General features: G+C 49.0%; 1 protein-coding gene across 1 annotated transcript; it reads right to left on the minus strand.

Moving 5' to 3' along the window:
* Positions 1–296: 296 nt before the first annotated feature.
* On the minus strand, positions 297–16,510 carry NAA60 (N-alpha-acetyltransferase 60, NatF catalytic subunit). Its single transcript, XM_088523111.1, has 7 exons — positions 16,383–16,510; positions 4,032–4,147; positions 3,339–3,468; positions 2,415–2,511; positions 1,697–1,931; positions 932–1,117; positions 297–442 (listed from the first exon to the last, which is right to left on the minus strand). The coding sequence occupies exons 2-6, from the start codon at positions 4,139–4,141 to the stop codon at positions 961–963; spliced, it is 729 nt and encodes a 242-aa protein (XP_088379237.1). The 5' UTR covers positions 4,142–4,147; positions 16,383–16,510; the 3' UTR covers positions 297–442; positions 932–960.

Raw genomic sequence — 16,510 nt, forward strand, 5'->3', positions numbered from 1 at the left:
GCAGGGCCTGCCAGGCTGCTTACAGCTCATGGTCGGTCATGCAGCGTCGTTAACCTCATTCATGTCACCTTCAGCAGCTACAGTGTGGGAGCAGCACCCGAAGCCCTCGCATCACGCGCAAGAGCACGAGTGAAGCAGCCATAGGCAGGGCAAGCAGCAGGAACCGGTGCCACCTGCATGTAGAGCCGGGACAGCGGAAGGCCCTCGCCTGGGGCACAGCCAGACGCCTTACGGAGAGCCAGGCCCGGCCGTGCCGCACTCGCAGACTCCAGGCCACAGGGTAAGTCAGGGCTGCAGCCAGTCAAACACGACGTCTGCCAAATCTTGGTCAAATTGCAGAAATAAAGGAGTCCTTTGCAAAGGGCTGGGTCACTGACCAAAAGCCAACGTCACCAGAATCAGAGCAGAGCCGGTGGTTCGGGAGATGGAAGGAAGAACAATCCTACAGATGATAGAAAGACAAAGAGAGCAACAGTCTTAGGGAGAACAGTTGTCACTGCACAAAGGAACAGGGTCTCTTAGATCATGTTGGGAAGTTGCCGCCCTGAAGACTTTGTCAGAGAAGTTTAATGCAGACGGCAGCAAACATGCGCTCAGCTACTCTACATGGTGCTGGGGCAAGGGTGAGGACTCCTGCGCTGGGTCTTTCAAGCTCCTTTAACAGAGCTGGGGAAAAGGGCCAGGGACAGGAGGGACAGGCTGAATTTGCTGTCAGCTTCTGGGCACAAGTGAACAAGGTCAGACCCTGAATTCCCTTCAGGTGGAACCAACAGGTGTTTGACAACCAGCTGGAGAGTGGAGCACAGCAAGACAAGACACCAGACACTGCAGCTCCCGCAACTAGAGCACGGAGAGCTGCAGCTTCACGGCCCTCGCTCGAGCACCCCCTCAACTGCCCCAGCACACGGCGGAGCTGGGCTCCGCTGCCCACCTTGGCTTCCTGTGCAGCTTCTCATGGAGTCACATCGTGCGGCTGTACTCAATGCCACTCTTGGCAGAGATGCCAGACCACGGCAGGAGGCTGCAGAGAAGGCTCTGGGCTTGCCGGTATATCCTCTGTGGGATTGAACAGGGGCTCAGGCTGGCTAGTGTTGACCCAATGTGCTGTAGGTAGTCAGTGGCCATCAGTTAAGGACGACAACATCCGTATTGTAATGAAAGAAATAACTTAAAACACTCTTTGGGCTAGCACTCCTGGAGGATCCTGTGAGACAAATTGGAAGCTGCTTTACTCAGTTATTTAGACTGACTTGCTCCTCACTCTTAAGGAATTGCTCCTTTCTATTAAAAGTAGACCCACTCTGCACCATAAGAGCAGGCAGTTTCTGACACGATGAATCTGAGGCTGCTGGGAAAACTCTGCACCCCTCGGCCAAAGAATGCTTAATGCTAACTTAACACTAGTGCTTGCTTTCACTGGCATCAAACTTGCCCCAGATTAGGATTCTACGCACTATACCCTACACTGACTTTCAGAACTGTTCCCAGAGACTTGGAAAATATACGTGGAGTTTGGCCATAATATTGCCTACCTCCTGGCTTCAAGGAAATCAGCTCAATTAAGCCCACATCTGCACAGGCATCAGTCCCCAGACCTAGCCAGGCCATGCTTTGCTAGACTGCTGTTTCTAACCCAAAACATGGCTTGTGTTTGCTTAGCTCATTCAGGCTAATCACACTCAAGGATAAAGGATATAAGATTGTCCAGGGTGGATGTCCGCCGTTGATGTAGAGAACGTAGGTAAAGCCATCTTTGAGGACCCCTCTTATGGAATAATAATAGGGAAGATAGTGGTGCTGTTTAAAGTCTCTGTTTTCGTAGAAGTTTATTGCTGTGTTGTTAGTGGTGAGGACATGCAGATAGATGGCTTTGCAGTGATCCTGGGCAGTTGTTGATATATGATCTTTTAAACTTTCAAGCAAGAGCGAACCTATCAAAAGAAGGAAGAGCAGAATCAGCGCAGGCACCTTCCCAGGGGCAGCACAGGGAAGCTCAGCTCCCCTGGGGATCACCTGCACCCACTGTTCACGCAATGATTGCTGCACGTGCTCAGAAAAAAGAATCCCAGCTCCCACCCAGCTATCCCAGTGCCTCATGAGGACACTCAGCAGGGCTGTGCTCTGTGGTTCAGGTATGAAACTCATCTCACTAGTGAGGAGGCCTTCAAGTCAGACATCAACTCTGCTAGTGACAGCCCTGCCCAGCTGGGCCCCGCCAAGGCCTCTCGCTGCACTTGCATTAACAACTACAGGGTGTGAGTGAATGTGTCACCACCTCAGCTATGGCTCAAGTCAGACACAAGCTGCTCTCAACGGGCAACTGGAGTGAAATGTTGCTGCTTTTCACTCCTGCCTGCTAGCCACGCAGGACACACAAAACCCAGCAACAGGGCCACCATTTAACAGCGCCTTACCTATCCCATGTTTTCTGAACTCCTTCACCACTCCAAGACTTAGGATGTAAGCAACTTGAGTGTCCACGGGAAAATTGGAAGCTAGGATGTCTCCATCCTGAGTAAAGACAAGTTATTTAGCAGGATACTTGGGGAGGGAGAGGAGAAAGCAAACATCCTGTACTGGGACATCTAAAACAAGGTTAGTGGGAAACTCCTCTGTTCCTGGGCTTTCTGCATTGCTTTGCTTTATTGATTTTCCTAGGCTGTTCTCTCTGGTGACTTTTCCCTCTTAGTTTCCCAGAGAATTTCCTCTTTGCCTCTGGCCATCCTGTGTTCTCACTGCGAGCCTTCCAGCTCTCTTACCCACAAAACCTGAGCCCTCTGCAGATTTGTCATGTTTGAGACAGTGACTATTCAAATGAAGGACACACTAATTTGTACAGGAAATCGGAGCTCAGGAGTGACTCACTCCCTACAGCAGAAGTTCAAGCCTTACATGAGAAAGGAGGTTTGCCCTCCCACAAAGGGAGCTTTGCCCACTTTGCCCAGGTTGGCTGCATATTCCTGTCACCACTGTGACCAGGTACACTGAAAACAGCCGGGCAGAGCACAGCAGCTTGCTGCAAGGTCACGTTTAGAGGAGGTCTGAATTACCTGACCAGAGCCTCAGGCAGGTTCCCACCCGACCGCAGCTGCCCTGCCCCAGCAGGTAGAGACTTTCTGGTCACAGGCTGCACAGCAGAAGCCTTTAAGCCCTGCACACATTCACACACATTTCATCACCAATGCTCCATTAGCTGGAAATCAGCCTAATTTTGGTCTTTTGATTAGGTCGGGATGGCTCTTACAAGTGCTTAGATGAACAAGGGAAAAATACCCCAAATGGATTCCAGGTAACCACGGCAAGTGGTGGGACATCTCATACCAAAACAGTTTCCCTACCTCTTTATGCACTTTTGTTCTGCTCTTGATCTCTGCTACTATCATTCCCACGATGGAGCCTCTATACGTGGCTGCAAGGGAAAAGAACTTCTTGTTGGAAGTGATATCTCGGTACCATGAGTCAGGGTACCTGGAAAGAAAGAAAAATCAGGAGTGTTTAGAGAAAATGAAGTTTGAGGCTAAAATCTGACTGAACAGCATTGTTCTTTGGGAGCAGTTGGAAGCAACCTTGGGAACACAGGCAAGTACTGTTTGTCCTCCCAGGACAGTCAAAATGACTGTCCCTTAGGAACAGTCATTTCTTGTCAGCTTGGGTCAGCTCTGAGTGTTTTCTTTGTACTCCCTCAAGACACAACTTTTTTTCACCAACACAGACACTGCTATTTTTCCCGAAGGTAGAATCCCATTCCCCTCAGTCTCTCCCCAATAGCAGATCCATCCCTTAATTACAAAGGCCATTTATGTGTCAAAATCCGCAGACAGAACCCTCCTGATGGCTGTATGGTGCTGCAGGACAGGCAGCAACAGGCCATTCAGGGCGACACCGCCACAGTCCATAAAATATTCACAGCTTAGCAACGGTCCAGAGAGAGCTGCAGAGCCTTTGGTCTCAGCTCTGAACCATTCCCGTGTGGGTTGTCGCCACTTGTGTCCCGCTTCCCTCCCCTCCCACCTCCCAAACCTGCCACGTACTCGATGGGGAACCAGTCTCCGCAGAGCTGTTTCACTGTGTCTATGTCATCGTGGCAGAGGAGACGCAGGTTTACGTCGGTAAGCGCCGTCGGGGGCACCTCCTCTGTCATTCACGCCTGCGAGGAAAGAAGGTCCGTTAGGAAAGACAAAACACAAAGGGGGATTCTCAGCACCAAGCAAATGGTTCTAATACAGGAAAGTTTTCAGTAAAACAGAGCGAAACCAACCCGAGCAGCAACCTGGGGCCCTGCTGCCCGCAGGGTCAGGGCTGGCACAAGCTCTGCTTGCTGAGCCCCGTGGCGCTTTTCACAGGCAGAGCCAGACCATGGCACCAGCTGGCGCTCACTGTTCACACACACACTACAGCCGCAGCACAACAAATTTAAACACACTCGCACCGAACGTGCCCTTCAAGCAGTTGCAGTGTAACAGTTGCGTTGGCTTCACAACGCTCCCTGCAACCAGCAGAGCTGCACAGCACAACTGCCACGGCGCCAGCCGGAGCTCGGCCTGCTCCGGCGGCGCACGGGCCGCGCGGGCCAATCGCTCTCCTAACAAGTTGGGAACATTTGCTTCCACAACGCCCAGGTTAGGAACACTTGTTCTCCTCCAAAAAAGTACCTAAAGAATCACAGCTATTAAACAGTCTGTTCTAGGATTGTTGCTGCATATTTATTGAGCCGCTGCTTGCGGTTTTCTCAGTTCAAGTGCTGGTTCAAGGAGGTGTTAGCCACATGAATCTCTCTCAAAAAAGAGAGAAAAAAAAAAGACTAGTCCTTGGTGCTTTTAAGACTAATTTTACACTGCTGGAATTGGTTCAACCCCTCTGAGGCTCAGCTCTGAATTAAAACGCCCTCTGAGAGGCGGGAGGAATGTGCAGGAACATGCACGAGATCAGCTGTGCCCACGCTGAAGCTCCAAGCTCCACATCATCCCTCTTGCAGGCAGCGCTCCGCAACCAGGTGCGCGACAGCATTATTCCAGCCTCTCATGGTTTTCATTTTTGAAACATTTAAGGGTCCTGTAAGTCAACACCCTTTATCAGTCAAACATTTAAACTCCTCTGGGCATTAATAAATGAGAGGGAGATGAGACAGAGCTGTGACAGAGCCTGACTCATTGCTACCCAGCGGACAAAGAAGGGCTGGGGGTTTCTAAGAGCCGACTTAGTCAGCAGAGGACACACATTCTTGCACGGATTAGTCCATGTTTACCTAACGCTTTATATTCTCAAAGAGCTAGGCCAGCATTGTGCATTATCCTGTAGCTCAGGCTGGCCTTCCTCCCCCTCCACCAAGCTGCATGTGCATTTAGATTTGAGTGGCTGCTTGAACTAATAGCTCCTCTTTCCCACCAAATTCCAGCGCCTCTTCCCAGCACTGGGTGTGTTAGCAGGGACTCACTTTACCCGCTTGCTGCTGTGTGAACAGAGAGGGATGCTCTTGCATTTCAACTGCATTTAATTTGCATTTAAGGCAAGCTTAGGACACCTGCCTGGCAGTGCGCCCTGCCACAGAGTTTCAGGAGAGCAGATCTGTGCAGCTCCACTGCTGGCAACATGTCCCTGCTGCCAAAGAAATAAAGGCAGAAGATTAATAACTGCCACGACCAGCGGGGAGGATATTCCAGACAAGTTTACTTTGTCCATATTCAGGTGGCAGAGCTGCTCCTGGCTCTTGGCAAATATTCAGACTAACTTTGAAGACCAAATTCCTGGCACTTCTCATGTCCACGTGGCATGAGGTAATTAGCGGAACGAAACTCCTGAGCAGGAGCCTTTCCCAATCACTGTTTTCATACGCCAAGTGTGAGAGCAACACTTGTGTTGGGAAATAATTTGGCTGCGTGAGTGATCCAGAGATTTCCCAAAGCTTGCTGATCTCTTTATGAGAAATATTTTTGTCTACCTACTCAAAGCAGAATGTGAAAGCACCAAGGTTATCAGTTTCCAAAACCTTCCTTCTGAGACGTATATCCAAGGCCCTGGAGGCCAAGCAGCAGCACTCAGCTCTTGTTCACATCATGGTGAGATGCAGCAGCAGCTGCCAAACTCCTGAGACAGCCCACAGCAGGCCCAGGGCACCCTCAAAGGCTGTTCAGAAGTCAGGGATTTTCAAGAACACAGTACAAAAGAAGAAATCCAAATCCAACACATAAGAAAAACATGAGGAAAAGATGCATTTTGGACAAACGCCGTTGAAAAGGCCTAGAAACTACCTGACTTAAGCAGTCGTAAAAGCTGAGACCTGCCATTACTGCACCCACTCCAGTGTCTCAAATCCTCTATGCAGAAAATGACATTTGCACCCTCTAAGAACTGCTCCTCACGCTGCCTTGCTCCTCCACAGCGGCTGCACTGCACCAGGGCCAGCTCTGCTGTGCCACGTGCTATAGAGGGGGACAAAGAGCCCTCCAGGACAGAGACCATCAAATGCATGGACTAAGGGACAGAACAGTGATTATCACCAGGAACATCAGAGATTACAGCAGTCTGGGTCACCAGAAGCCTCCTGGCTGGCATCCCATAACCCCTGTGCTGGAGGCACCTTACTAAAGTGTCCAAAGGAGAATCTTGGACCGTCAGCCTGAAAAAGAAAATCAGGGCAGAAGCACAAAAACAACTTGCTAAAAGCTACAGGGATTCGAGATGCTGCTTTAGACAAAGCTTGATGTCTGCAGCATGTAGCATACAGTAAGAATGGGAAGTTATCAAAAGGTTTAAGACAAAATATTTAGGACATAGTGAAGAATAGGAAGCTCTAGAGGAAATACAGACCCAAGCCAGGATTTGATTTTTGCATCAGGTGTAAGTGAGGCAAACTCACACTCATCAAAGCCAAAAGATGAATTGCAACTGATTTAAAGTAAGCGTTATCTCAGGAGGGAACACATCGCTGGAAAGGCAGAACAGTTTCTGCAGTTTCATACAATCTTCTAACAGCAGTTCAAGCTAAGACAGAAAGCAGCACTGGGATTCGGGGCTGCTCTGCCTCTGGCACTCTGCAGCTGCGCAGGACCCTCCTGGATTTCAGGAATGCTCCTTAATGGAAGTACATGACAGAGCTAAACAAAGAATATGCAGTATTGTGGCCATTTAGTCACTAAAAGCATGCATCTAGCAAGCGTGAAACTTTCACTCACTTTACCTAATATGTGTATGAACAAATTAGAAGCTTTATTTGGAGGAGGAAGCAGCCTGAGCAGGCAGGGCTTGGAGGGGAGCAGCAGCCACGCGGGCTGCACAAGGCTCCGCAGCCGGCGGGCTGCGCGGGGACCTGCCACGCAGCAGCCACCGAGCCTCAACGGGGAGCTGAGGATGAGCCAAGGTGAGCAGGGACGTTTTGCGGGCAACGGCCTGGCTCTCCCGGCAGAAAACCATAGCACTGTAAGGGAAAAACAGACAATTTCAGAGCACAAGGCAACCCACTCATTTTTGAATCCCCTAGAAGCTTGCATTTTCCAAACTATCATCTACCAGTATACTAGCAAAAATGTTTAATACTGTTTTAAGAAACTAATCACCCATGCTCATGAACCTCAAAACAAGATGTTCCACAAGCGCATCCAACATAAAAACTCTTCTTAAGAACTGCCATTTTCAAGACACCTGTGGTCAGTCCATCTTAGCAAAGGGTATTTATGAAAATATCCACAAAACAAATATGCAGTGATTTAAATTCTGGTCTAGGAAGTGCTAAACCAGAAAATGTCACTAAAAATGATATTCCAGGCATTTTCTGTGTTTTATAACTAGTTTAAAGAGCCATTACCAAAGCAGCCTACAAATCTGTTGGCTTGCAGAACAGCTAGCAATGTGGCGCTTAGCAGAAAATGAAATATATGATACATGCTACTACCAATCACGAGAAAATACAGCAGCAACAAGCAGCAGAGAGGAAGGTTACTCACACTACACGTGCTGGGAGGAGAGAGGACAACTGAAACTAAAGGCAGCACGTTACCAGAAAACGCTCCTGTACTCCCCAGGTTTGCAGTAACTTACTAAAGGGAATAAAAAGGAGAAAGTTAAGAGACTAATTGCGTACAAGTAGCAATGACATAGCAGTGACACCAATTAGACTAACAGCTCAGAGGAACTCCAACTGCTCACACGTAAGCTGATGATCAGCTGTAAGAGAGAGTGTGTAGCAAGTGTGATGGGCTTTAGGCCTCTGCTGAAGCACCCACAGGCTGCAACCACGGGCAACTAGATCATTGCTGTCCTTCTGCATCTGGCGGTCCCCGACACCAAAGTTAGGTCCCCTTCCTTCTCAGAAATACCTAAAACTAGACTGGGGTTACACGCAGCCCTCAAGCAACTGGAAAAGACTGCAGTGGGTAACTGCAGGGAAGACGGACACCAACTGATAACGAGGAACAGAAACACGCGGCGAGAACGGCTGCTGGCAGGTGAAAGCCAGTCAGGTTAGGCCACAAGAAGAGAGCGCTGGTGGAAGGACGGCGCAGAAGACAGCTCCAGAGGAAGCAACATCCAGCTGTGCTGAACTCCAGAGCCCTGCCCGTCCTAGAGATGATCACTACGAGCACTGCTGCTGCTGTTTCCAGCAGCATTGCCCAATGCAGCAAGGACAGCAGCTCAATTCCCAGGGGAGCTCTGCAGTGACTTATGGAGAGTGCTCACGTGTGTACAGAGCAGGGTGAGCTTACCAGAACAGCATTAATATCCCACATTCCTCCTGCCTGTGTGAGCTGCTGGGCATCCCAGGTCACCCAGGGGAAGATCAGCTCTGGCACTGCACAGCAATGCACCCTCTAGGCCACTGCTCTACCAACCTTCGGGCACAGCGGTGTCAGCTCAGAAGTATCAGCTAATGTTTTCTTTCTTTCTTTTTTTAATAATCGTGCTTTATCAGAACTGCACTGCAGGATGACTGAAGCAGCAGCAGACACAAAGAGACATGAGCATAGCTTAGCTAAGCCCAGCGGGGTGCACCGCCTCAGCCAGCACCGTGGCAGGAGCGAGTCTTCACCTGGTTGATTGCTTGATGCCAGCTGAAAAGAGTGTCTTCTTTGGGGGCTGTTTGCTACCATTTCAGGGCCTCAGTGGCTCATGGAAGGGCCCAACGAGTGCCAGAGCTGCTGCTGAACAAGAAGATGGGAAGGGAAAGCAGGAAGTGGAACCTATTGCCTTTGCATGGTGAAAACACCAAAGTTACTATCAGAACCAGTGCGCAGTGCCTCTCTCCTCCTGGTGGCATCAAAGAGATGCTCTGTGGTTCCCTTTGCACGATACCCACATCAGTGCTTTGCCTTGTCCAGCTATACTGAGGTTAAACTTACCTTCATACACAATTTTTCAGTCACATGTTATTTAGCTAACGTCTGCATTAGCATTACACAACAGCCTGTTAATCTCCCCAAACTTCCACCCCCTCCACACTCGGGGTTTCAGCTGATACCCTACAGAGCAGGTAGGAGGCTGAGCCTGGGCATGAAAGGGCACATCTTATTAGCAAGACAGTGAGAGCTGCAAGCAGAGCAGATGAGACTGAAGCAAATGGGACCCGTTTGCCAGCATTCGTAAGAGCTGATGATCTGCACAAAGGTCTCAAGTTATCCTGACAAGCAGAAAGTAAGTGAAGTTGCAACGAGGCACTTGACCACAAGATGAGATACGCTATACACCTGCCTATATTGCACATACCTATTAAAGTGATCGCAGCTGCTGCCAGGGTTTATTCTTAAACTACTCCTTTCATATCTCCCAGATGGCTACCAAGCAGATGCCCAAAGCATGGGCAAGACCTGAAGACCTGCAGCGGTGCAAGACGAGGCTGCTGGCGCAGAGGGCACGCGAGCCAGCCCTGCCTCTCTTTGCCAGCTCGCGGCTCTCTGCCTGGGCTGCGAGTGCCCGAGCAGAGGTTCAGGCGTGGGCTCGCGCTCAGGAGCTGCATTTCACACGAGCAGACCACCTGCGTGGCGCTAGCAGCAAACAGCAGAGATCTGTGCAGAGCAAGCCCAATGAGGGCTGCTTTCTGCCTTGCAATCTCAGAGTTACTGCTCCAGCCACGCTACCAAAGCCTTGTCTGGGACTTCTGTACGGCCAGTCCTCCAATCCAAGCAAGATAACTTGTTCCCTGGAAAAGTTAAGTTTATGACATGTGGCATCCTCTCTATTTTAAATAAATAGCAGCAAGCAAAACCCTGCAGAATTTTAAGAGCTTCTCCAAATGCAGGATAGGAGTGCGTTACCTGTGCCTGAGCAATGCAAAAACATACTCAAAGCAGACAAGAACTTTCCTATTGCCTGGGGAGTATCGCTCCAAGCACCAGCAAGAGTTCCCGCAGCTATTAGTGTCTCTACCCTGCACCATCTGGCACTGGGGATTTGATTTACATTAAACCATTCAATTTGAGCCAGTCAAAGGTCTAAATCTGACAAAGCAGCACAGATTTCCCTCCTGCATTTCATTTTAAGCTTTCTGCATTTTTAGGTTACTGGTCTTGCAGGGAAATCTTCCACACAGATAGCCCCATTACCAGACTCCTTTTATTTATTAAAAAAAAAAATAAAAAGGTTATTGTATTTGAAAACATTATGAACTCATCATTAAGCACCTCTACAAGGCAATTCTGGAATTTAAGGCAACCTTATCAAAGCAACAGAATCCAAATTTAAAAATGTATACATTTAAGTATTTGTTCCCAGTGTGCATTAGATACCTAAATACTACTGAAGTCAAATCACAGAATATGTAGGTTAGAAGGACCCTCTGGAGATCACCTGGTTCAATCCAAGTTAGATCAGCTTGCTCAGGTCCACAGTCCCATGTTACAGCAGTGAAGTCAAACCTCTTCACTCTAAGCCCAGACTAGATCTTTTTCCACCCAAAAGCAGCAATGCCGAAGGGCGGTCTCAACCAAATTCAGATGCAACCCCAGCAACAGAATATCACTATACAAAGATGATACACGAGTGAATGTCTCTGCTCCTGTAATATCTAAGATACTGAGGATGATCAAGAGAGCTACTAAGACAGAAGTGCTGCGGGAAGAGTCCCCAAAGGATTATCAGAGCTCTGCCTTATATCTGCAGCATAATGTTTCAGAAATCCAGACATGAGCTTGAATCAAAATTACTTTCAGCTGTGAAATTAGTTCTTTAGGGCTTATTAACACACCAGTGACATTCCTTTGTATTTTCCTCTCCCTATTTACTGCAAAAGGAACTTATGAAGATGGATTTCTTTCCCATTTCACCTTTAATAAGGAGCAAAACAGCTAGTATCGTACTGCAGACATTCCTGGAACTGAGACTGAAAGTGGCTCTCAAACACACACACAAGCTCCACAACTCTGCCTTCCCTGGGTAAATCATATCTTTAAACCAGCAAGTTTAGTTATTAAACCTGCTAGCTTTATTAATACAGCCACCTCTTCCATGAATGCGACCCAGGCGTATCCACTTGCTGTTCATTACACTCCCACCTCTACTTCCCTTAATGCTTCAGCTCCTTCTAGGAATCACATTCAGATCCATTTGGGACAAGCAAAAAATACAGAAAACCCAGATGATCTGGTTCTCTCGTTTCTAGTATAGGATGCAAACCAGTTGGCTTGACATCCACAACTACAAATATAAATGTTAGTTTCATCACCATCGTTAGATGGATACTCCCCCAAAACTGCCTTCAGGTAATCTCATAGATTAGCTGAGATTGATTTTTCGAATGAGAGAGACTCTTTTAATGAGAAATCCAGGACACTCTAATTTTACACCTCAGTCTGAAAATAACATAGTAACGTGGCTGGAAAGGCGCAGATACTGAAGCTTATGGCATCTCACAATAGCCCATAGTCCTTTTGATCTAGTTGTTTTGTCTGATTTCTATGAAAACCATAAGCACTTGGTCTAAGAGTCCCTTATACTTCTGCCACATCACCTTGCAAAAATCTGCTAGGCCATCAGGTCTTTAAGATACACTCTTAGCCAAGCACGCAGACCCCATTTGCCTCAGAAATGTGCCCCAAAGCACAAACAAGCTTCCCCAGCAGACATCTTAATAGAGGAGTTCATCAGTGCCTGAACCCTCCGCTCCAGTAAACTAGCACAGGCCAGGAAGACAGTGCTATCACATGCGACCTGGGAAGACCTACACTGGCACCTGCTCCAAGAGGCCCTCCCCTGGGCCAGTCCTTCTCAGCATGGAAATTCTGCAAACATCCCTGCCTTGCCCGCATCTCTAAATGTCATTTTTCCACCATGTCCAAAGCAAGGTGTGCACACCACAGGATCTGCACTGCGAACCTGAAAATACACAGAATCACAGTTACTAACACACCTTAACCTCCTGCCACAAAGAATCAGAATTGCAAATGGACACCAACAAACTGCTGAGAAGCGAGCAGGCAAAAGGTAACCAGCCTGCACAGCCAGGGCCGTTATTGATTTGAAATGAGAACACTTACAGTTAGCAAAATCCCGTTATATCCCTGATCCTCTGCACACTTCAAGCTTGATTAACTGTCCAGCAGAAGAAATATGAATCTTTTGAGTGCAAGTTACATTCTGGACTCTTCTTCTTCTATCCTGGAGCTCCGGTTACACTGCTGAAGCCGTAGATTTCACTGAAGCTGGTACAAACTACAGCATCTCAAAAGCACTCCGCAAAAGGCACAGCTCTGTGCTGCCCCAGATACAGCAGCTCCTCCAGGGAGCAGTGAGCAAGAATCACTAAGAGGGTTTTGCTGTTCCATCTTTTCTTGCTACGACATGGGAAAGAAAATCTGCTTTGTGACAGTGGCACTGTGGGGAGTTTAAACCAAAGAGTCACAGTAAAGCCACAGTTACAAGTAGAGCTGGGAGATCTAGTGCTTTGCAATTGTTGAACACAGCAAGATTCCTATAGGCAGCTACTCCACCAAAAGACAGAGACAAACCCCACCATATTGCTTACCATATATGCGGGCCCACTGCTATTCCAGAATTAGAATAAGCAGCCACACATAAAACACACACAGTGATGCTGAAAGCAGCTAGCACTGCAACCCCGGGGTTTGCGTGGAGCAAACCCTGCAAGAGGAGACCCAAGAGCTTCTTCCATTTCCCAAACATTGTCCTCACCAGTGAGCAGCAACCCAGAGCTGCCAGCAAAACGCAGTCACTCTGCGCACACCATTACAGGAGACACTACAAAGTGGTTTTCTTAGAGACGATTGAAAAAAAAAAAAGGTACCAAAACCAACCAAAGCAAATCAAGAAAAAAAGAAATTCCCACAGAAAACACACCCACAAGCAGCCCAAAAGAATCCTCTTCCTGTGCTTGGCAGACACGCTCCCCATGCTCGCTGTGCTTCCAGATTGATTGTTTAATTTGGGCCAACAAATTTAAATAATATCCTCACTTGTCTCCTCCAGCATTAAAGCACAGGTTCAACACCAAAAAGCCTCTGCTATTGCTTTAAGCCAATATCATTTAAAATGCATCCTGGCATAGATGCCTGCTCTTACAAACCCAGTGACCAGTTTAAAAGGAGAAAATTAAGTTCAATTTAAAAGCCAATGTGTGGAAACTGACTGACTCCGGTTTCCACCTTTCTGTAAAGAGGAAAGGGGATGTGTGGCCAGGAAGCAGTGGAAGGCAGCAAACTAGGGATTTTGCAACACACTACATTTATGACATAAGCCCCATTGATTAGCATTAAGGACAGACATACATACACCAAAATAAACACACAACCACCGGCAGAGAAAAAGAGGAGTGATGCCTGTCTAATAAAGACTGAAGTGTTTAACTGGAGTTTATTTAAGAGGTGCTCCAACAGGAGAGAACTTAACCTGCCATTATGCTGAACTAATGCCAAGTGCTTCTTTAAAAGCTCAACATTTGGAGAACAAAGGACTAAGAGCAGCCAACAGTACGAGTCCCCAGAAGAAAGCGCATTAGTGAAGCCGCTCCATGACAAGCAGGAAGGCACAGCAGTGAAAACCCCACAAAGAGTGAACCAGGAAAATCCCCAAGTTTGTACCCAAAACTGCAGTTCAATAGGTATTTGCATCAGCACCATCATTAAAAGTCAGTCCTTGCAGTCAGGGTTTCATCAGCTCTTGCTCACCCCGCAAATCAGGCTGGGAAATGGCTTGGGGGAGGAGAGCGAGAGACAGGGCCGGGAAAGGGGTGAAGAGACAGAGCAGGGATGGCTTTTGGGGCAGCAGCAGCAGCTTCAGTTCACACCAAACAAGAGGCTGAAATCACAGGGGACAAATTAAAGCACCAACTTACAAGATGCAACAAAACTGCTTTTCTAACCTGCAAGATTAAAACCATCTACTTAAAAACAGCCTGGAACCGGATGTGATCCTAACATTACTCATTTTAAAACTACTCCAGCATTACCTCATAAATGAAGATTGTTCATTCTCCAATTACGAAATTCTGACAGTCACCTGCTTCTTTATAAGAATATCACTTGGAAGTGACATTCTAGATATATTCTACATAACTCTAGTATATCATTATATAGCGTAAGTGACTTGTTTTACGAAATACAGTGTACTAGGATTTCATGAAGACCAAAAGAAAGTGAGCAAAACGTGAACCAAATTGATGAAGAGAAATCACTATCTATTACTTGGCCAGTAGATTAATCCAGAACTAGACAGAAGAGCACATGAATGGATATGCAGCACAATTCCCTCAGCATACTTTGGGGATAGGACACAGGACTGATAATGTGAAGCTGTTTGATTGTAAAAGGCTCTTACGAGGCCAAAATTTTAAAAAAAAGTGGAGGGGAAGGGACGGATGAAGTCTGTAGGTTGACAGGTAAAAAGGAATGCACGTTGGGGAAAAGCAAACACTTCCAGTGTTCAGTTATGTCTGACATAATCAAACATTTGACAGGGGATGACAGTCACAAACATCTGACATCTGTAACCACAACTAAGTGTCTATGGCACACAGTTCCCTTGTGGTTGGACTGGACACAGCAATCCCTACAACAAATCTACGTCCATTCAAATCAAGTCAAACACAACTACCCACCTCTGCAAGAGGAGGAAAATATGCAGTTTTATTAAGAGCCCGAGTGCTCTCCTGTGCAGCAACAGGCTGCTGGGCTGCACTGCACACGCTGCAGCTGTAACTGTCCCTGGCCACTCGCAGACATCTCCGTGATCAGAGGGCTGCTGCTACCTGCACGTCACGCACCCGCGCTCAGCAAGGGAGGGAAGGGGCTGCATGTCACAGCTCCACTGCCTAATGGTCATCGGTCACAGCCCTCCTGGCACGGCACAGAAAGCGGCAGCACTTTCGTATTTACGTCAGCCAGTTCTCGAGAGCAGAGGTGCGTTTGTCACTCAGAGAGCACACGAATAATCCACCGCCGGGCTCTTCGTTGGTCTGAGCCTCAAGGAACCGAACACAGCAGCAGCTTCTTGCCGAGACCACTGCAACTGCCTGAGCGCACGGCAGGAAGCACTGGGCTCCTTTGAACAATGTTTAGGGATTAGTTTAATAATCCGTAACTAAGAACCTCATGACACATTCTGCAAAAATACACAGTCATTACCTCGCTTAGAGAGGAAGGTGGCTGATTAGTATCTCTCCACTAAAACTCTACACGCAGGTCCAAGTGGACACAGCACTTGTGCAAGTCAAGGCACAGACAGGTTAAGCATCTTGGCTAAGTCGTGCTGCTGTGAATGGTTGAATCGTTTGGGCCAAGTGGGCTGATTTGCGAACCAAGGTCTTAGCCTCACACTGCAAGGAGTGAGCAGAGCTGCCTGCAGAGCGAGTGCAAATCCCGCCCAAGGCAAGCGGCGGCTCTGTGTAGCGGGGTGAGGAATTCCAGCTCCGTTAAGGACAATTCTGCTACAAAGAGAGAAAATTGAAACACGCCATTTACCCCGCTGGCTGAGCCCATTGTGCAGGGCACGCCAAGAGAAGCAGCAGTCTGTCGGCAAGGCTCTGGACCTGCTAAGCTTCTCCTGAAGCCCCAAAACATCCTCTTCTGCTGGCACAGCCGCATCCTCGCACGGGGCACTGCCAGCAGCGCACCGCCAGCTGGAGCGGGGACTCTTTCCAAGAGCCCGATGACACCGCTACGGCAGCGCAACTGCTGCGTTTCCGCCGGGCCTGAGCGGAGCCGCCGCCCGAGACCCGGCCACTGCAAACCGCGCGGCACGGGCGGCCTCTCGCCGCCGCGCCGGGGCAGGCGGCCGCCTCCCGGGGGTGCCTCACGCGGTAGTGCCGGGAAGGGGCTGCGGGGCGCGGACAGCGGCGCGCCCGAGCACCGGGCAGCGCCCGCAGCTCCCGGCGCGGCCCAGGCCGCCCGCGCCGCCCCGCGGGTCGCCATGACAACTCCCCCCGCCCTCCCCCCCGCTCTCACCTCGGAGGGGCGGCGGCCGCCGGCGGGCGCGGGGCGGGGGGGGCGGGGCGCTCAGCGCATCCCCCGTGCCGGGAGCCGGAGCAGGCCGGGGCCTCGGCGACACCGTGGAACGCTTCCTGCCGCGCACC

The sequence above is a fragment of the Tinamus guttatus genome, unplaced genomic scaffold, assembly GCF_059628265.1.
Source record: "Tinamus guttatus ecotype Peru unplaced genomic scaffold, ASM5962826v1 Tinamus_guttatus_pri_ptg000172l, whole genome shotgun sequence".
In the NCBI taxonomy this organism is placed as follows: Eukaryota; Metazoa; Chordata; class Aves; order Tinamiformes; family Tinamidae; genus Tinamus; species Tinamus guttatus.

Bases quoted from the DNA above. Each gene is read 5' to 3' on its own strand.
- NAA60 (XM_088523111.1), bottom strand. From the start codon at position 4,141: ATGACAGAGGAGGTGCCCCCGACGGCGCTTACCGACGTAAACCTGCGT. The intron at 3,469-4,031 runs GTACGTGGCAGG...CTTTCTTTCCAG, and splicing joins GGAGACTGGTTCCCCATCGA to GTACCCTGACTCATGGTACC. The intron at 1,118-1,696 runs ATATCCTTTATC...ACTGATGGCCAC, and splicing joins CATCCACCCTGGACAATCTT to TGACTACCTACAGCACATTG.